This window comes from Ctenocephalides felis, unplaced genomic scaffold (genome assembly GCF_003426905.1).
Source record: "Ctenocephalides felis isolate EL2017-DRISC unplaced genomic scaffold, ASM342690v1 CF-g0.4_SCAFFOLD_01886, whole genome shotgun sequence".
Lineage (NCBI taxonomy): Eukaryota > Metazoa > Arthropoda > Insecta > Siphonaptera > Pulicidae > Ctenocephalides > Ctenocephalides felis.
Genome location: NW_020538040.1, coordinates 5782032 through 5803582, shown reverse-complemented (window position 1 = coordinate 5803582; position 21551 = coordinate 5782032). Strand labels below are relative to the sequence as shown.

Below are 21551 nucleotides of genomic sequence, written 5' to 3'. Positions count from 1 at the left end.
AAGTAACATTAATGAAACATTCCGTTACGTTTATGTTCAAAATACAAAACACTAAGGACACTTTTTTATATTAATATTTATAGCGCTAATAATGGTTCCAACACATTAATATTATGATATATCATTAGAAAGCTTATAAAATTATCTATAAATATGTATATTACAATTTGTAATCCTTGGAACAAAATTTGAAAAAAAATGTTTAAACTTTAAATACTGACGTCATCTTTGTCTTATGTTTGAAGTCAGACTTTTATTGAAAATGCCTGCTGGTACATTTTTTTTATATTTTGATCTACTTTTCAAATAATTTGTTCAATGTGTATAAACTATTACATATAGTTAAAAAAGCTTATAGAATTATCTACAAATCTGTATATAAACAAGTTATATGACTTTGGAACAAATTATTGTAAAAAAATGTTTAAACTTTAATACTGACGTTATTTTTGTCTTATGTTTGACTTTTATCTGAAAATGTTTCCTGGTTACATTTTTTATATTGATCGATTTTTTAAATAAATTTTTTAAATGTGTATAAACTATTACATATAGTTAAAAAGCTTATAGAATTATCTATAATCTGTATATAACAATTATGACTTTAGAACAAAATTATTGTAAAAAAATGTTTAAACTTTAAATACTGACGTTATTTTTGTCTTATGTTTGACTTTTATCTGAAAATGTTTCCTGGTTACATTTTTTATATTTTGATCGATTTTTTAAATAATTTTTTTAAATGTGTATAAACTATTACATATAGTTAAAAAGCTTATAGAAATTATCTACAAATCTGTATATAACAATTTATGACTTTTGGACAAAATTATTGTAAAAAAATGTTAAACTTTAAATACTGACGTTATTTTTGTCTTATGTTTGACTTTATCTGAAAATGTTTCCTGGTTACATTTTTTATATTTTGATCGATTTTTTAAATAATTTTTTAAATGTGTATAAACTATTACATATAGTTAAAAAGCTTATAGAATTATCTATAAATCTGTATATAACAAATTAAGTCTTTTAGAACAAAATTATATTTAAAAAATTGTTTAGATCTTAAAATTTTATAGTCAATTTTTTAACAAATAAAATAAATATAAATTAGAGGGTTGAAGCTAGATAGAAGAGTGCTAGGTGCAAAAGTTTGTCAAACTATTTTTATATAATTTTGTTCCAACAGGGTTTAAATTGTTATATACAGATTTATAGGTATTTTCATACTTTCTAATGATATATTATATGAGATATAAGAAGAATAAGCACGAATTTGGACAGAATTTGCTAAATATAAAAAAATGTAACCACTGGGCTAATCACTAGATACTAAAATATAAAATTTGCTAATTTTTTTTATTTAATTTTGTTTGAAAAGTTTAAAACGTTATATTCAGATTTATAGACAATTTATTAGCTTTATAATGATATATAATAATATATACAAATTTGAATCAATGTTTAAGAAATCCATCAAAATTATAGAAAAATGTAACCAGAAAACTTTACAAAAAAAACAGTATTAAATATTAAAATTTAGACTATTTTAAAATATATTTTGATCCAGAAGTTTTATATTGTTATATACAGATTTATAGATAATTTTACTAGCTTGCAATGAATATAATAGTATATACATGTTTGAACAAATTATTGAAGAAATCCATCAAAATTAGAAAAATGTAACCAGAAAACTTGACATGTTAGTTCCCAGAATGACAGTATTAAAAATCAAAATTTAAACAATTTTTAAATGATATTTATATATATATATATATATTAATATAATATATATATATGTTTAAACAAATTATTGAAGAAGAAAATTACCAAAATTTACTTTATGAAATTGATCAAAATATAAAAAAATTACATATGAATAATTATATTTCTTTTTCCAGGTTGCAAAATGTGCAATAAAAGTTGAATTAGTACGGGACAGCTGGAACAGAATTACGTGGAGAAATTGCAGGGCCCCCGGATACACCTTACGAAGGTGGAAACTTTATTCTTGAGATAAAAGTTCCTGAAACGTATCCCTTTAATCCACCAAAAGTAAGGTCTCATTGATTCAAATATACTTATTAATTATTCATATAAAATATACAGTCATATTTATTACTTTTTAATATATTTTTAGGTCCGTTTTGTGACTAAAATTTGGCACCCGTATATCTTCAGTCACTGGAGCGATATGTTTGGATATTAAAAGATCAATGGTAAGTTTAATATATATATATATAATATATATTATATATATTATAATATATTATATATGTATAATTTAAATTTTAGTACAGTTATTATCTGATGGTGGATTTCATTGGTTGTTTTTTTATATTTAGCAATATTCTGTAAAATTCCTTCTCATCCTTATATATTATTATATAACGTTGAAAATATATAAAATTATTTATAAATCTATATATAACAAATTAAATAGTTGGAACAAAATTATATTTGAAAAATTGTTTTAAGTTTGACATTAAAATGGTGTGTCAATATAGGTTAGTTTCATGTTGCATAGGTTAGTTTTTTTTATATTCGCGTGTATTTTGTTATAAATATTTAATATATAATAATAGTGTTATATGTTGTTGGAAAGCTTATAAAATTGTCTACAAATCTGTATATAACGTTTTATAACTTTTTGAACAAAATTAAATATGAAAAATATGTAAAATTTAAATCCTTCTATATCATTATTCCTTATATATATTATTATTGTGTTGAAAAATGGATAAAATTATTTATAAATCTGTATAGAACAATTTGTAACTGTTTGGAACAAAATTATTTAAGAATAATCTGTTAAAATTTGAAATTAAAATCATTCTGAGGCTCCCACATTGTTTTTGTTATATATTTATATTTTTTTTTTAAATTTATTCAAATTATTAGTGTTATATATTATTAGAAAGCTAATAAAATTATCTACAAATCTGCATATAACAATTTAAAACTCTCAGAACAAATGATTTCTTTGGGTCATTTTTTTTTTTTTTAATTATTGCAAACAAAATTTTCCAATTTTATGTTAAGAGTTTTATATGTTCATATATGTAATTATAGATAGTTTATAAGCTTTCTAATAATGCGTAATAATGTTAATATTTAATTGAATTTTTAAAAAAATACATTTAAATATAAAATAAAACGTTGAATTAAAAACAATACTTAGGAAGCTTTAGGAAGATTTTAATTTCGAAGTTCAAGGAATTAATTTTGTTCCAATAGTTACAAATTTTTATATACAGATTTATGTATAATTTTATCTATTTGTCAATGATATATAATAATATATAAGGATTAAAATGAAATTTAACAGAATATCGCTAAATATAAAACAAATGAAAACAAATGGCTTAATATAAATAAAACAAATCAAAACAATTTAATACAAAAATTTAAATTTCAAAGATTTTTCATATTTAATTTTGTTTGAAAAGTTATGAAACGTTATATATAGATTTGTAGACAATTTTATTAGCTTTCTAACAATATATATACTATTGTTGTATTTTAATTATTTATAATAAATAAACGCGGATATAAAAAAAAAACGCAACATTAAACTAACCTACATAGACTTAAAATTTTAAACAATTCTTTAATATGATTCTTTTATATGATTTTGGTCTAAATGTTATAAATTGTTATTAAGAATTGTAGATATTTTAATTAGCTTTCTAATGATATATAATAATATTAATGTGTTGGAACTAAATTGAACAATATAAAGGTAAATATAAAAAAATGTAACCGAATAATAAATCAACTCCAAGCCATTCAATGATTACTTTTAAAGTTTGAACAATTTTTTTAAAAATAATTTTGTTAGAAACGTTATTAAACGTTATATACAGATTTGAAGATAATTTTATAACCTTTCTATTGATGCATAATAATATATACACACTAGAACAAATTATTAAAAAAAAATTGATCAAAGTGTAATAAATGCAACCACACAACATGGTATCATTATACATAAATGACTATACAAAATCTAAACAATTTTTTTAAATATAATTTTGTTCTAAAAATTATTAAACGTTATATACAGATTTATAGAAAATTTTATTAGCTTCTTAACTATATATAATAATGTATACACATTTAAACAAATTATTTAAAAAATCGATCAAAATATAAAAAAATTTAACCAGCAGACCTTTTCAAATAAAAGGTGACTTCAGAGATAAAACAGAAATGACGTCAGTATTTAAATTTAAACTATTTTTTTACGATAATTCTGTTCCAAATGTTATAAATTGTTATATACAGATTTATAGATAATTTTATAAGCTTTCTAATGATATATAACAATATATATTAATTATAACAAATAACTGTGCTACAAATATAAATATAAAAAAGTATCCTTAGTATTTGTGCTTTGAACATAAACGTAACAGAATGTTTCGTTAATGTTACGTTTCAACTAAAAAAAAATCAAAATAGTTCAAATAAAACTTTATATGTTATTAAATATTAACATATTATTAAATTTTATGTCCAAGAAATTAAAATATTAAATACTTAGAACCTTTAATGAGAAATTTAATTATTTAAATAGTTATATATAATTTATTTAACCTATTATTATATTTTCATTTATTTTAATCAAACATTATTGTTCTAGTAAAGTAATTACCTCATTTAAAAGGTCTTTTGGACCTCAATACAAATATTTTTAAAGTTTTGTTAAAACAAAATTAAACTTTTATTGTATTCTGTATTAAATATTAGGTTGTCAAATATCTCCCTTCCGCTTTTTTGCTCTTGGTTTATAATACAAAAAGGCGGAAGGGAGATATTTGACAACCTTATATATATATATATAGATATATATATATATATAATATATGTATATGTATGTTTTTTCTTTTCTAGGGCTGCTGCAATGACCCTCCGTACTGTGTTATTATCGTTACAAGCCTTTATCGGCAGCAGAGCAGATGATCCTCAGGATGCAGTCGTAGCCAAACATACAAAGAAAATAATGAAATGTTTACGCTGACGGCTAAACATTGGACAAACATTTATGCAGGAGGTAAATTATATATATAAATATATATATATATATATATATATATATATATATATATATTTGTATTGTTAAAATTTTAGGCAATTCAAAACACTTTTAAATGATGAAACACTTTCAAATAACCTCAAACACTTTTGAAACAGGCAATCTTGATTATTACCAGATGTCCTTTTTCTTATTTTTGCTGAATTTGCTCTTCAGTAGAGTCCTTTTACTCCTAATTTTTTTGAATTTGCTCGTCAGTAAGGTCCTTTTGCTTTTAATTTTTATGAATTTGCTCGTCAGTAGAGTCCCTTTTCTTGTTTTTTTTTCTGAATTTGCTTGTCAGTAGAGTCCTTTTTTCTATTTTTTCAGAATTTGCTCGTCAGTAGGGTCCTTTTGTTTCTAATGTTTATAAATTTGCTCGTCAATAGAGTCCTTTTTTCTATTTTTTCTTTGAATATCCTCGACAGTAACAATTTTTTTTTATTTTCTTAATTTGCTTGTCCTTTAGCTTCTTAGTAGAGTCCTTTTGCTTCTATTTGTTCTGAATTTGCTCGTCAGTAAGGTCCTTTTGTTCCAAATTTTTATAAATTTACTTGTCAGTAGAGTCCTTTTGCTCCTAATTTTTATGAATTTGCTCGTCAGTAGAGTCCCTTTACTTTTTTTCTTTGAATTTGCTCGTCAGTAAAGTCCTTTTGTTCCAAATTTTTATAAATTTACTTGTCAGTAGAATCCTTTTGTTCCTAATTTTTATAAATTTACTTGTCAGTAGAGTCTCTTTTTCTGAATTTGCTCGTCAGTAGAGTCCCTTTCCTTATTTTTTCTGAATTTGCTCGTCAGTAGAGTCCTTTTGCTCCTAATTTTTATAAATTTGCTTGTCAGTAGAGTCCCTTTTTCTGTATTTGCTTGTCAGTAGAGCGCCTTTTGCTTTATTTTTCTGAATTTGCTCCTAATTTTTATGAATTATTTAATTTTGTACGATTTAAAACAATATCAAACTGTTTTGGATCAATTCATATAATTTTAAATAAGACATTTTTTGTAATTTCAAACAATTTTAGATTCAAACACTTCCCCAACATTTGTATTCAAATCCAAAAAAAACTCAATCGATCGACCAACATTTCTTTTCAACTAAACCATACAACCTTATTATTTGAAAGTCACCTCAGAAGTTTTACTTCAAAACAAACTTAGTCTCATTTTTCTTTCTTTCAGGTCCTCATGTGTTCTCCGACTGCAACACCAAAATCCAGCGCCTCATCGACATGGGCATCGAGGAGCACCAGGCCCGAGTGGCACTATCCTCCTACAACTGGGAACTGGAGAGGGCGACGGAGCAGCTGTTTAGTTAGTTAGTCGATAACAAAATTCATTTATTTAAATAATTAATTAATTAAAAAAATTCAGAATTTAAACTACAAACTAATTATTATTATTAATTTATTATCCGATTCGCGATTCGATTTTCTTTCAACATGCACATGAAAAAGATAGAGATAAACAAATAGAATGGTTTTCAATTTAGTAAAGGACTCGATAGTTGTGAGTAAACCTCTAAACCGGTAAATATTAGTTAGAGAGCTGATGGCAGATAATATTTTTGTAATAAAATTTTAATGTACATGTTTTTTACTGTTTGTTATGTTATTAAATTTTTTTTAAATAAATACATGTAATATATGAAGTTGGTGGAATGGAATTGAATGAACTCGAAGAATTGCGGTTGTAAAATATTATAGGCCTGTGGGAAAGTGTTTTTTGAAAATTATGTTGAGGTTGTTTTCGAAGGATTTGTTATTTTGAATGGTTTGAAAAAAATAAACTTGATTGATGGTATAAGTCGGTGCTGTAAAATATTATAGGCTTATGGAAAAATGATTTTTTGGTGTTCTAAAAATTATAACCTGTGGGAAAGTGGTTTTAGTGTTCCTAAAAATTATATCGAGATTGTTTTTGCTACTTTTTTTGAATGAGATATCATTTTGAATCGTTTGACCCTGAAAATAAATAAATAGTGTTAAAAGCCAAAATTTAATTCGAATAGTGTCTGTTTTTTCTGGACTTTACTCGTCAGTAGAATTCTTTTTTTTTAAATTAATATTCTATTTTTTAGTCATTTTTTCTTTGTTTTTCAGAATTTACTTGTCAGTAGAGTCCTTTTTCCATTTTTTTTATTGTACTTAATTTTTTTTAGTTTGCTTGTTGGTAGAGTCCTGTTGCCTCAATTTTTTTTTTCAGTTTGCTCGTCAGTAGAGTCCCTTTTCTTATTTTTTCCGTCTTGGCTCGTCAGTAGAGTCTATTTTCCTAATTTTTCCGAATTTGTTGGTCAGCAGGGTTTATTTATCTTTTACTTTTAGTTTGCTCGTCAGTAGAGTTTCTTTCTATTTTTCTTATGATAAGTTTGCTCATCAGAAGAGACCTTTTTCCTACTTTTTTTTAAATTTGATCGTCAGTAGAGTCCTTTTTTCTATTTTTTTAATTTGATCGTCAGTAGAGTCCCTTTTTCTTTTACTTTCAGTTTGCTCCTTTTTTATTTTCCGTTTGTCCTTTTTTAATCTATATTAAATTTGCTCGTCAGTAGAGTCTGCGGCTGCTAACCTTTTCCATTTTTTTCTGAATTTGCTCGTCAGTAGATCGTTTTTCCTATTTTTTTTTTAATTCACTTGTCAGTTGTCATTTTTCTATTTATTTTCAAATTTGCTCGTCAGTAGATTCCCTTTTCCTTTTTTTATTCAATTTGCTCGTCAGTAGAAAATATATTATAGGCCTTTGGGAAAGTGATTTTAGTGTTTTTAAAAATTATACCGAAATTGTTTTTTTGAAGGACTTGTCATTTTGAATCGTTTGGTGAAATGAATAAAATGTTGATGAGAGAAATTGCAGTTGTAAAATATTAAAGGCCTGTGGGAAAGTGTTTCTAAATATTATGTCGAAATGGTTTTTGTTAGTTTTTCAAAGGATATATCATTTCTAATTGTTTGGTGAAATGAATAAACTGTCGATTAGAGAAATCGAACTCTGAAAATATTATTGGCCTGCGGAAAGTGATTTTTTCTAAATGTGATTTAAGATTTTCTAATATAACATTTTACTCCACTTGCTCGTCAGTAGAGTCCCTTTTGCAAAATTAATTTCTTTTAGCAATTTGCTCCTAACTTTAAAAAGCGACTCCTAACCTTTTCCATTTATTCTTGAATTTGCTCGTCAGTAGAGTCCCATTTTTTATTTTTAGTGTCCTCGTCAGTAGTCATTTTTCTCTGAATTTGCTAGTTAGTAATTTTTTCATTTTTTTGAATTTGCTCGTCAGCAGAGTCCTTTCTCCTATTTTGCTTTGAATTTACTCGTCAGTAGAGTCCTTTTTTCTATTTTTTTTTTGTAAATTTTATCGTCAGGAGTCCATTTTCCTTTGCTGTTTAGTAGTTTTTTTCTCATTTTTTGTAAATTTGTTTGTTTGCTAGTAGAGTTTTTTCCTATTTTTTATTTATGAATTTGCTTGTCTGTAGAGTCCCTTTTCCTATTCTTTTTTAATTTGCTCGTCAGTAGAGTCCTTTTTCCTAGTTTTTTTTAGTTTGCTCGTCAGTAGAGTTCTTTTCTCTACTTTTTCTTTAATTTTTTGGTCAGTAGAGTTCCATTTTCTATATTCTTAGTTTACTCGTCCCTTTTCCTATTTTTTTTTAAATTTGCTTGTCAGCAGAGTCCTTCTGTAAATTTAATATTCCAATTTGTTTTTTTTCTAAATTTACTCGTTAGTAAAGTTCTTTTTTCAGAAATAATTGAAGTTTTATCTTTTTCTAAAATATATTTTATTGGCAGTAGAGTCTCTTCCCTTTTTATTTTCAGTTTGCTTGTCAGTAGAGTCCTTATTCCATTTATTTTTTGAGTTTGCTCGTCAGTAGAGCCCCCCCTTTTTTTTTAAATTTGCTCTTTTAATAGAGTCCCTTTTTTTCCATTTTTTTTTTTTAAGTTGCTCGTCAGTAGTGTTCTTTTGCTCCTAATTTTTATGAGTTTGCTCGTCAGTAGAGTCCTTTTTCCTATCTTTTTATAATTAGTCAGTAGAGTTCTTTTTTCTATTTTTGCTGAATTTGCTTGTCAGTAGAGTCCCTTTCCTTATTTTTTTTTTAATTTGCTTGTCAGTAGAGTTCTTTTCCTAGCAAAGACCTTTTTTTATTTTTTTTAATCTGCTCGTAGATGGAGATCTTTTTCCCATTTGTTTTTAATTTGCCCGTCAGCATAGTTCTTTCCTTTTTTCTATTTTTTTTTATAATTATTTATAATTATATTATATATATATATTATATATTTTGAGTCATCCTGAATCGTCTGGCACAGGAATCTTCTTGGCGACGTATCTAATGTTCGTTTTGTTTATATTTTGTTCGTTAGTACAGTTCTTTTTTTAGACAATATTATAATATAATAAATTGAATCGCATATTTGACAGAAGTGGGATGGAATCATAATACTGCTGAATGCTGAATTAAGGTAATTATTAATGATACAAATTATTAATATGTTAACAAATCAATAACTATTTAATTTTACAACAAAACTATAGCATACACATAAATATAGTTTTAGATAAAACTATATATAGTTTATGAAAGCTTATGAAATTTACATTTAGTTTATGAAGCTATAGCTTATGAAATTTACATTATACTTGTTATATATAGTTTTAACGACAAACTGCATTTTACTGAAATATTTAGCACTAAATCTAAGCTTACAATTTGTATTTGAAAGTTTAGTTTTGAAAATTTAATTAATTTTGTTTTGTAGATTTTGATAAAACTTTGCAGTCTGAAATAACAAGGTAAAATATTAGAGGCCTATGATAAATGTTTGATTTATAGAAAAACAGCAAAAATTTAACATTTTGCTCGTCAGTAGACTTTGTTTTGGTATATTGGTTTTGTTATTGATTTAATTTTTCAATACCCCCTTATCTTTTATTCTTTTTAATTCATTTTACAGTAGACTCTTTTTAAATTTTATTTTCAAATTGCTCGCCAGTAGAGTCCTATGTTTAGCCTCCAAAACTATAATTAGTAAAGTCCACTTTTTTCTAATTTTTTTTATCTAGATATTATGCTTGCTCGTCAGTAGAGTCCTTTTTTACTTTGTTAGAGTTGTTTTTGTATTTTACCAAGTTTTTAATTTGCTGGTCAGTAGAGTCCTATGTGTAGCCTTCAAAATTATAATTAGTAAAGTCCACTTTTTGCTAATTTTTTTATCTAGATATTAAACTTGCTCGTCAGTAGAGTCCTTTTTTTAGTTTGTTGGAGTTGTTTTTGTATTTTACTAAGTTTATTAGCTGGTCAGTAGAGTCCTATGTTTAGCCTACAAAACTAGAATTAGTTAAGTCCACTTTTTTCTAATTTTTTATCTAGATATTATACTTGCTCGTCAGTAGAGTCCTTTTTTACTTTGTAAGTGGCTAATTAAGTCCTTTCTCTTTATTTTAATTTTGTTTGTCAGTAGAATTTCTGTACCATTCATTTTTAATTTGCTTGACAGTAGAGTCCTTTTTGCTTTTATATAATTTTGCTCGTCAGTAGAGTTCCTTTTGCTTTTATTTTAGTTTGCTCGTCAGTAGAGTCCCTTTTGTGTTTTATTTATTTAAGTCCATTATTTACACACATGTATTTTTCTTTAAGCCCAGAAAACCATTTATAACTAATTTGTTTTGAATTTACCGCCAATTAAATCATTTCAAACTTCGTGCCAATCATTTTGAAATCGCTGTCAAAACTGTCAAAAACATAACCTCAATGTATTTCTGCCGACAAACTTTAGTCTTTTAGTTAATTTAATTTAGTTTTTTGAACAGAAATTTGCAAATTTTAAGCTAAAATGTCGCTTGATGATGAAAATAAAAAAATGCAGTAAAAAAATCATTGACTTTGGTTTAAAAATATTGTTTTGAATTTCCCGCCAACCATTTTGAAATCTACGACATATTTGAACTGTCAAACTGTCAAAAACATAACCTCCACGTACTTCTGCCGGCAAATCTTTATGTGTTTTTACATTTTACATTTTTAATTAGTTTTTTAAACATAAATCTACAGTTTTAACGTGAAATGTCGCTAGATGAAGAAATTAAAAAAGTGCAAGATGAAGTTCACGATTTACAACGACTTTTGTTTGAAAAAGAAAAGGCGTTGAATGAACTCCGAAGGAAAAAGGTACGAAAAAATCTTAGTAACAAATTTTATAAAATAGAAATTTATTTATATGCATTTTAAACTAATATAAAACCCAGACTTATGTATAGACAGCAATTTAATTTAAAATTACTTACGAACAGAATTAAATTCATGTTTAATGTGTTAAATTAAAACATAACCTACAAATCCTTCACATTTCTGATATTAACTCCATGCAATTTTCTTTTCAAGCTGATACAAGATAATTAAATACAAAATAAAATAAAAATTGTGTATATATAGTAAATTCAGTTACCATTTCCTACTAACAGAATTAAATTCATGTTTAGTGTGTTAAATCAAAACATAACCTACAAATCCTTCACATTTCTGATATTAATTCCATACAATTTTCTATTTAAGATGTTAGAAGATGCAAAATCTCTGGTTCTAGACAAATCTGATATAGAAAGATACAGTCGACAAATCCTGGTACCTGATCACGGTATGGAAAACCAATTGAAACTTAAAAAGACCTCCGTCTTAATCGTTGGTGCAGGAGGACTGGGTTGTCCTGCTGCAATGTATTTGACTGGTGCAGGCGTAGGTAATAATAGATTGATAATAGATAGTAGGTAATAATTGATAGATGAGGTTATAATGGGGCTCTATGTTTTAAGGTACTATCGGACTACTAGATCATGATGTTATTGAAATAACTAACCTGCACAGACAATTGTTGCATAACGAGTCAAGTCTGGGAAGGAGTAAAGTGGATTCTGCAATCAATAGTTTAAGCAGGTGAAAATTAAAGACATTTAGTGAATAGATGCATTTAGATGTATTAGATAATAGGTATTATTGAATGATAAAGAAAATTTGTTAATTATTTATATTTTTCAGACTTAATTCCACAACCAACTTTATTAAACACGAAACCCTATTGACAAGCACCAATGCAATGGATATTATCAAAGACTACGACCTGGTACTTGATTGTACAGACAATGTGGCGACTCGTTATCTACTAAACGATTGTTGCATTCTACTAAAACGTCCTTTGATATCGGGAAGTGCTTTACAAATGGAGGGACAGCTCACTGTCTACGGTTATAGGAATGGACCTTGCTATCGGTATGGTAATGGACATATTATAAATTTTGATTTAGAGTTATCGATTTGTTGTCGGTTGTAGGTGTATATTTCCTGTACCGCCTCCTCCTGAAACTGTTACGAATTGCGGAGACGGAGGTGTTATACCAACAGGTGAGATAATTGACTTAGATCATGGGAGTAAACATGAAACAAACGCCCTGTACTCTGATATGAGTGTTTTTCGCATATCACAAATAGTGCTAGTGCGCTTCAAATTCAGCATTTGTTTTGAAGCAAAGCCTTTCTAGATATAGCATACGTACTTTAAACGTTCAAGTACCAATTTTATATATTGTAATATATTATTTTGAATGATATCAATGTTATTATATATTTTTACTACACATTTGTGATTTTGTTTGAAAATATTATTTCATACGCGTGTATTTTGCTATCATTTCATTTAGTCAAATTAATGATCGGGTTTATCTTTTCTATATTATATATTTATATAAATCTTATCTGGAATTGAACTTTATATTAGAAAATTAAATAAAATTATGGGTAAATGGTATTACGGGTAAGTTTATGTGCTACATTTGGTGGCAACCTCTGTGATATGCTGAAAGCATTAAAATTAATGTAATTTGAAAGCGGCCGCGTGTTTGCCATCTATTTATACTTGTTTATTTATGGTATATTAATATATAATCTAACCAGTTATGTATTAACTGGTTAAGTTATGTAATAACTTGTATAAAATTATGTTAACAAGTATATTTGTTAATTAAGTAAAAAAATGTATCTCTTTCTAACTGTCTTTAAATCTACCTACGTCTGTTTCTTTATAATTAGTAGAGTTGCTTTTATTTTTATTTTTAGTTTCTTGTCAGTAGAGTCTCTTTTCAAATTAAACTTTAGTTTGTTCCTCAGTAGAATCCTTTTTATTTTTGTTTTTAGTTTGTTAGTCAGTAGACTCCCTTTTTTTAGTTTTTGAGTTGCTCGTCAATAGACTCCCTTTTATTTTTGGTTTTTAAGTTCCTCGTCAGTAGACTCGCTTTTATTTTTGGTTTTTAAGTTGCTCGTCAGTAGAATCGCCTTTAATTTTATTTTGATTAGCTCGTCAGTAAAGTCCCTCTTATTTTTATACTTAGTTTGCTTGCAAGTGGAGTTCATTTACCTTCTAATTTTTAATTTTCTTGGTAGTAAAGTCTTTTTCCTTCTAATTTTATTATGCTTGTCAGTAGAGTCCTTTTTGAGTTTCATTTTTAAAAATTTAGTTTGTTTATCAGGAGAGTCCTTTTTCTTTTTTATTGCATTTTAGTTTGCTCGTCAGTAGAGTCATTTTCTCTTACTTGATTTTAGTTTGCTGGTTAGTAGAATTCTTTTTTCGTCTAATATTATTATGTTTATCTTGAATTTTATTTTTAAATACTTAGTTTGCTCGTCAGTAGAGTCCTTCTTTATTTTATTTATCAGTTTTCTTGTCAGTAGAGTCCCTTTTTTTAGTTTTTTTCATGTCAGCAAAATCCTTTTTTAATTATCTTTCTTAGTTTGCTCATTAGTAGAGTTCTTCTTTCTTTCGTATTTAGTCTGCTTGTCAGTAGAGTTACTTTATAAACTTTTTTCTTCATCAGTAGAGATCATTTTTATTTTTATTCTAGTTTGCTCATTAGTAGTATCTCTTGTTTTCTTCTACTTTTAGTTTGCTCGTCAGTGGAGTTCATTCTTTTCTTAATTATATTTTAATTAGCTTCTTAGTGGTGTCCTTTAAAAGGACTCCTTTTTATTTTTATTTTTAGTTTGCTCGTTAGTAGAGTTTGTTCTTGCTAATTTCATTTTTTTAAATTCGGTTTTTTCTCGTTTGTACAGTCCATTTTTCGTTTTCTTTTATTTCAAATTCAGTTTGCTTGTTAATTGAGTTTCTTGTGGTATTCAATCTCTTTTTTTAAATTTTGTTTGCTTGTCAGTAGAGTCCCATTTGCAAGAAAAAAAATAGATACAATAAAGGGGCTCTAGCAAACTGAATTAAAAAATAGATACAAAGTAGGGACTCTACTGTCGAGAAAACTGAATTTCAGAAAAAAAATACAAACTGGGCTAGCCAACTGAATTTTTGAAAAAATTCATAATATACAAAAATGAGGCTCTACTGACAAGCAAACGAAATCTCAATTTATGAAGAATTAATTTCTTGTTGACTAAATCAATTTTTACACATATCGGAAAGTGCATGTAACTTGCCCTAAGGCAAAATGCCCTTTACACTTAGTTGTTATTTACACAATAACTTACACTTAGTTTGTTATTTACACAATAAATAAATACATTTGTCTTAAAAAGTATTGGAGTTAAGTTTCTAAATTTGCTTATCAGTATAGTTCCTGTTTTTTTTTAAAATAAATATCTGAATTTGCTCGTCAGTAGAGGCCATTTTTATCTCGAAAAAATAGTTATCTGAATTTGCTCGTCAGTAGAGTTCCTTTATCTCGAAAAAATAAATATTTGAATTTGCTCGTCAGTAGACTTATTTTTTTTAAAAAAAATATCGGAAATTGCTCGTCAGTAGAGTTCCTTTATCTTGAAAAACTTGTTATTTGAATTTGCTCGTCAGTAGAGTTCCTTTATTTAAAAAAAAATATCTGAATTTGCTCGTCAGTAGAGTTATTTTTTCAAATAAAAATATCGGAATTTGCTTGTCAGTAGAGTCCTTTCTTATCTTGAAAAAATGTTATTTGAATTTGCTCGTCAGTAGAGTTCTTATTTTTAAATAAAAATATCGGATTTTGCTCGTCAGTAGAGTCCTTTTTTTATCTTAAGAAAATTATCTGAATTTGCTCTTTTGTACAGTCCTTTTTTATCTTGAAAAAATTGTTATATGAATTTGCTTATATTTTGCTCTTACAAAATATGTCGGAATTTGCTCGCCAGTAGAGTTCCTTTTTCCCATATAATTTCCTTTTTATTAGGCTTGCTCGTCAGTAGAGTCCATTTTTCGTATAAAACCTTTTTTTAAAATTCGGTTTGCTCGTCAGTAGAGTCCTTTTTTCGTATATAATCCCGTTTTAATAAATACATTTGATTTAAAACAATATTGACGTAACGCTTACCATGCATTCCGAACCTAAGCAAAAACGTATGAGAAACCTTGGTGTTAGGTTCGGACAACACCGTAAGCACTCATAAAATTTAAACAAAACTTGCATATATTTATTATTACAATGTTAAAACTCAATTCTTATCGATTATCGACACTTTTGGCAACTTGCCTTAAGGAAAAATGACCCTTACAACTAGTTCTTTTTCATTTACCAGTGCCTGGGGTAATAGGAGTTTTGCAAGCAGTGGAAGCAATAAAATTAATAACCGACAAACCGACTTTGAGTGGTCGCTTATTGCTATATTATGCTGCTGATTCAGCATTTCGCAATATAAAATTGCGAGGAAAATCTAAAGATTGTGCTGTGTGTTCCGAAAACAAAACTATTACAACTTTGATTGACTATGAGCAATTTTGTGGAGCAAAGGCCATGGATAAGGTAATAAATTTATATGAATATTTATGTTAGATTTTAGAGTATACCGAGTTGCTGTAGAGCATTATGATATTAAACAATATTGTTTATAAATTTAATTTTATATAAATTTGCCGAAGGCATCATTCATATTAATCGAATGGTTTGGAAGTTACAAGCGACGAAACAAAACACAATAATTTGTGTTCAATGTTAAGTGTACAACTTTGCTTCCGCCGGTTTTACTATGAGAATCCTTTACAATAATGGCGGGAGCAAAGTTGTACACCGAATAAATTTTCAAAATCATTTTGAGATTATACCGAGTTGCCGTAGGGCCCTTATAATATAAGACAATATTGTTTATAATTTAATTCTGAACAAATTTGCCCTAAGCATCATTCATATTAAACGTATGGTTTAGAAGTTACAAGCAATAGACTAAATCAATGTACTAAGTATACTAAATTCCATACCAAGATGTCACTTCGCACACTTAGAAGAAATCTTGGACGAATGTAAAGTTTGTATGGAAACTAGTATACTTCATACTCGTAATATTTGATAATTTTGATAAAAGCGTTTTTAGAGTATACCGCTGTAGGGCATTATGATGTAAGACAATATTGTTTATTATTTAATTTTGCACAATTTTGCCGAAGACATCATTCAAATTAATTCAATGGTTCGGAAGTTATAAACAATGCAACTAAAAAGTGCTCTTTTATCATTTAAAATTGTAGTTTACAGTTTGATCGTCAGTAGAGTTTTATTTTATTTGTTTAAATCGTGTTTGGTCGTCAGTAGAGTTCTCTTATTATAAAATTAAAGAAAAAAAAATTAACTGATATATTAATTTGTTTGTCAGTAGAGTTCTTTTTATTTTACAGACACATATATGCAAAAAATAAAATTTGCTTGTCAGTAGAGTCCCTTTTCCAATTTTTTCTATCTAGATATTAATTGTCAGTAGGGTCCTTTTTCCGGCTTTGTTTTTAATTTGCTTGTCACTAGAGTCCACTTTTGTAATTTTCTATGTCTTTCCGACAGTAAGGCTCCTTTTTCAGTAAAAATGGTCTCAACTGAGGATTAAACTCAATATCTAGATAGAAAATTACAAAAGTGGACTCTACTGACGGGTAAATTTAATATCTAGGTAGAATCTGAGATAAGAACACTAGTTACAAAAAGATTGAATATTAATTTGGTGGATTAGAAAAGGGACTTTACTGACGAGCAAATCTAGAAAACTAGACAAAAAAATGAATTGGGGAGAAGAACTCTACTGGCGAGCAAATTTATAAAAAAAGATTGAAATATTAGATTGGAAAAAGGAACTCTACTGATGAGCAAATTTAGAAATTAAGTTTGTGAAAGGGACTCTACTAGCGAACACACTAAAAAATTAAAGAAGAAGAAACTTTAATGAAGATTTTGAGGAGGCAAGAACTCTAATGACTTTCGTTTCCTTGTTAGTAGAGTTCCTTCATTATTTTTCTGTACGTCAGTAAAGCCTCTTTCTACAATTTTTCGTTTATCAGTAGACTTTTTCGTCTGTTATGATTTTTCAGTTTGATCGTCAGTAGAGTTCCTTTCTTTCGTTGGTTTAAAATTTAATTCTCTCGTAACTAAATTTGTTTTTGCTCTTGTTTTACTGATTTGCTTGGCAATAGAGTCCCTTTATTTTATTTTTTTTCATGAGTAAAGATTTTACTTTCTCGGTTTTTTCATTTTGTTGGTCGGTAGAGTTCTTTTTATCTCCATTTCAGTTCACTCACCAGTAGTGTTTCTTTTTTTAAATCTTATTTCAGTTTGCTCGTTAGTAGAGTCCTTTTTTTTAGTTAGCTTTTCAGTAGAGTCTCTTTTTTAGTTTGCTTATATGTAGAGTCTCTTTTCTTTTTTTTACGAAAAATAAACTGATATATTAATTTGCTTGTCAGTAGAGTTTTACTGAGGTATGCAGTTTGCATTTTGCTCATCAGGGGAGTCCTATGTTCATTAACGAAAACTATATTTTGCTTGGCAGTAGAGTCCATTTTTCGAATTTTTTATCTACATGTCAAATTTGCTCGACAGTAGAGTCCTTTTCTCTTTCATTTTTTTTGCTCGTCAGTGGAAGCGGAAAAATTTTGTTATTTTTGTTTTTCAATATTTAGATTTTTTGGTAATTTATTTCGTTTATTATTTAATATTTTTAATACATTGCTTTTATTTTTGTTTGTTTTTCCTTCCAACCTCGAGCATTTCCCAAAATTCGTTTCTGGATCTACATTTGTGAACCCCCTTGTTTCTATATGGCGTGATTTTGCATTTACAATTCGTTAATCACGTGACTAACTAATTTATTAATTTATTAATTTATTAGTAATTTATTAATTTTTAGTTAATTATTTTATTTTATTGGTTTGTTTTTTATTTGTCTTTAAAATTGTGTAAGCTGTTTTTTCCTGTATTGTTATTTTAAATTCTTTACACTTTGATCGTATAAAATATTTTTTTATTGAACTGATAGTTGAGAACGATGACACACATACAGTATCGAAACGTTACGTAATAGTAAAATTACTTCTCGTTTTTTATTTCAGGCTGATAATGTGTATTTATATATATCTAATATTAATTTTTTTTAGGATCCAAAATTAAAAATTTTATCAAATGATGAACGAGTTACAGTAATCGATTTTAATAATAAACAGAAAACAACAGAATCGAAACATGTACTAATTGATGTTCGTGCGACTTCTGAATTCGAAATGTGCAAGATACAAAAATCTATAAACATTCCAATCGATGATGTACTACAAAATAAACAAACCGATTTATTAAACAATTTGTTAAATAATAACGATGAAGGTAAACATAAAAATCATAATAATAATCATTCGAAATATATATATATATATATATATATATATATATATATTTTTAATTACAATATTTATTACAACAGTTAAATAATTTAACATCTAGTAATAATAATAAATAATAACATAAATTTAAATAAATAAGAGAATGTTAAAATTTAGTGTAATTGTCTTTTCAATTTTAGTGTATGTTGTCTGTCGAAGAGGAAACGATTCGCAAAGGGCTGTGAAGCATTTAAAGAGACGTTGGATGTTAAAATTCCTTTATACGATTTAGTAGGGGGGCTACACGCCTGGGCTGCTGAAGTGGATACATCGTTTCCCATATATTAAAAAAATTATATTTATATTGTAAGTGTCACAGGGTAAAAAAGTTATATTAAAGTCTGACAAATTTATATTTTACAAATGAAAGCTAAATTTTTGAAGAAGAACTTCTTGAGGCACAACTCTAGAGTATTTGTACTGATTCATAATGAGGAAAAAAACTCTACTGACTATCAAATTTAGACGGAATCAAAAGGAACTCCACTGACGAGCAAATTTTAATTTTGAAGTAGAAGATAAAAAAAAGAGTGCGCGTAAGGATCACACGCGATTGAAGTAAAACTTATTTGCTACTGTAATTTTGAACCAAAGACGAAGGAAGATGATCTTGAACAAAATTCCGAAGATAAAAGCCCGAAGGATGAATCAGGAAAGACTATTAATAAGCAAATTCAGATATTTATTTTTTCAAAAAAAAAGGAACTCTACTGACGAGGAAATTTAGACTGTTTTAGCAAAATGGAACTCTACTGGCAAGCAAAGTCAGCAAATCAATATTGGTATGATATCATTTTAGAAAAGAAAGGACTCTACTGACGAGAAATTCAGTAAATTATTATTAGTAAGATGTCCTTTGAAAAAAAAGGAACTCTACTGACAAGGAAACTGAATTTCAAAAACAATTGAAATATTTTTTTTAATTATTTCATCAAAAGAATCCATTTTTTATGATATATTTTTATTTACAGTTTGCTCGTCAGTAGAGTCCCTTTTTCTTTTATTTTTAATTTGGTTGCCAGTAGAGTCCTTTTCATTTTATATTTAGTTTGCTTGTCAGTAGAGTCCCTTCGAAAATATACTATTCAAAATTATCTGCATTTGCCTGATAATTTTCCATTTCAAAATTAAAGATTACTCATCAGTAGATAAAATTTAAAGTTTGCCCGTCAGTAGAGTTCTTTTTGTTAAAAAGTAATTGTTGAAAAATGATGATTTAGAAAGACAAGATTCAATTTTCTTGTCAGTAGAGTCCTTTGCCTTTTCCACTTTCAATCACAATGTAATGTGCAATGTCATATAGAGACGAATATTGTAGAGAGTACAATTAAAGACAACAAACGAGCAATTAGAGATGAGGTACGTCAATAGATATTAATGAAGTTAACAAAATGTTCCATAATCTCCTCAGTAGATTCCTTTTTTTCTCTTATAATTCATAATTTGACTCAGAATTCGTTTTTTAATCTTCTACCTCGAAATTAAAATTTGCTCGTCAGTAGAGTTCTTTTTGATTCCATCTAAATTTGATAGTCAGTAGAGTGTTAAAATTAATTTTGTCTAATGCTACGTTTAACATCTCCTTCCTTTAACAAAAAGTTATGTAACATTATTTTTGAAGCTATTTCACTTCAAATTAAAAGTAGTTTTTCCTACATTTCCTTTTTTTTAATCTAAAATTGGAAATTTAAAAAATGTTTTAACTTCTATTATGGAACCTCTCATTTTGAAATTTTTCTAGAAATTGAAACTTTGAAATATGACAGAATTTCCACAAAATTAAAATTGGCTCGTATGAAAAAATTTAATAAGCTTTTGGATAATTGTAATAAATCTATTGTATCGTTGATAAGTGAAAATTTAATAGATAAATGGCTCTAAAACTATTCTATATCTTCGCCCTTAGTCCTAAATTTTCTTTTCCTCAACTTTAATTTCATTAAGGTAGTAATTTGCAGTTTGGTTTAAAAAAAATTGAATAACCCAGATAAAGAAAGAAAATTTAGATCCTAATAATTCTAATCAAATAATTCTAATTTTAGTTCCGTTCCTTTAAATTTAGAAATTGTTAGAGATTTAAAATTACGCTGATAAGGGCAATCTTACTGTGGTTTTAGACAGGTCAGATTATTTTTCAAAAACCTACGACTTATTAAACAACGAAACTTTTTATAAACCTTTAATTAACGACCCCACCGATCATTCAAACAGACAAACGCACAAACTTATTGGCAATTTAATCACAAAAAAACAAATCTCTGAATCATTAGGTTTTTCTTATAAAAATGTCTTTTTTCTCTTAAATTGCCTGTATTTGTTGCTTGGAAATAGAGTTACTTTTTTCTAATAAAGATATATGAATTTGCTTGTCAGTAGAGTCTCTTCTTTTTTAATATCAATTAGCAAACGAGTTCTACTTATATGTATTTTCCACACAAATATTTTGTTTTAATTCTGTCTCTTGGGAGAGCGTAATATATTTTATATTTGTTATACTAAATAAATCTTTATTTTTTTTATAGAAGATGAAAAAGAGACTCTACTGACAAGCATATTTGTGTATTTTTAGGAAAAAGGGAACTCTATTGCCAAGCAACAAATACAGGCATTTTAAGAAAAAAAAAGCATTTTCATAAGTAAACAAAAGAACTCTACTGACGGGCAAATAAAAAATTAAGAAAAAGGAACTCTATTGATGAGCAAATTTATGTATTTTTAGGATAAAGGGAACTCTACTGATGTGTGTAACAAATTAGGAAACCCTACTAATAAGCAAATTCTGTTATTATTTTAGTAAAAAAGGAACTCTACTGATGAGCAAATTCAGATATTTATTTTTTCA

At 26.9% G+C, this 21551-nt stretch overlaps 1 protein-coding gene and 1 pseudogene across 4 annotated transcripts; both read left to right on the top strand.

Annotated features, from left to right (window-relative positions):
- Nucleotides 1-6627, top strand: part of LOC113378548 — an 8349-nt pseudogene extending 1722 nt beyond the window's left edge.
- Nucleotides 6628-11124: 4497 nt separating this feature from the next.
- Nucleotides 11125-21551, top strand: LOC113377225 (adenylyltransferase and sulfurtransferase MOCS3-like). 4 transcript variants are annotated; one of them, XR_003367094.1, is made up of 9 exons: nucleotides 11125-11229; nucleotides 11614-11797; nucleotides 11871-11991; nucleotides 12094-12324; nucleotides 12386-12456; nucleotides 15601-15824; nucleotides 18431-18653; nucleotides 18850-19015; nucleotides 21279-21551. XR_003367094.1 is itself a non-coding variant. In XM_026617462.1 (8 exons), the coding sequence occupies exons 1-8, from the start codon at nucleotides 11125-11127 to the stop codon at nucleotides 18939-18941; spliced, it is 1251 nt and encodes a 416-aa protein (XP_026473247.1). In that variant the 3' UTR covers nucleotides 18942-19510. The 4 variants fall into 4 exon arrangements, 1 of the variants encoding a protein (XP_026473247.1); XR_003367095.1 differs by lacking the exon at nucleotides 21279-21551 and adding an exon at nucleotides 19094-19510; XR_003367096.1 differs by lacking the exon at nucleotides 21279-21551 and adding an exon at nucleotides 19080-19510.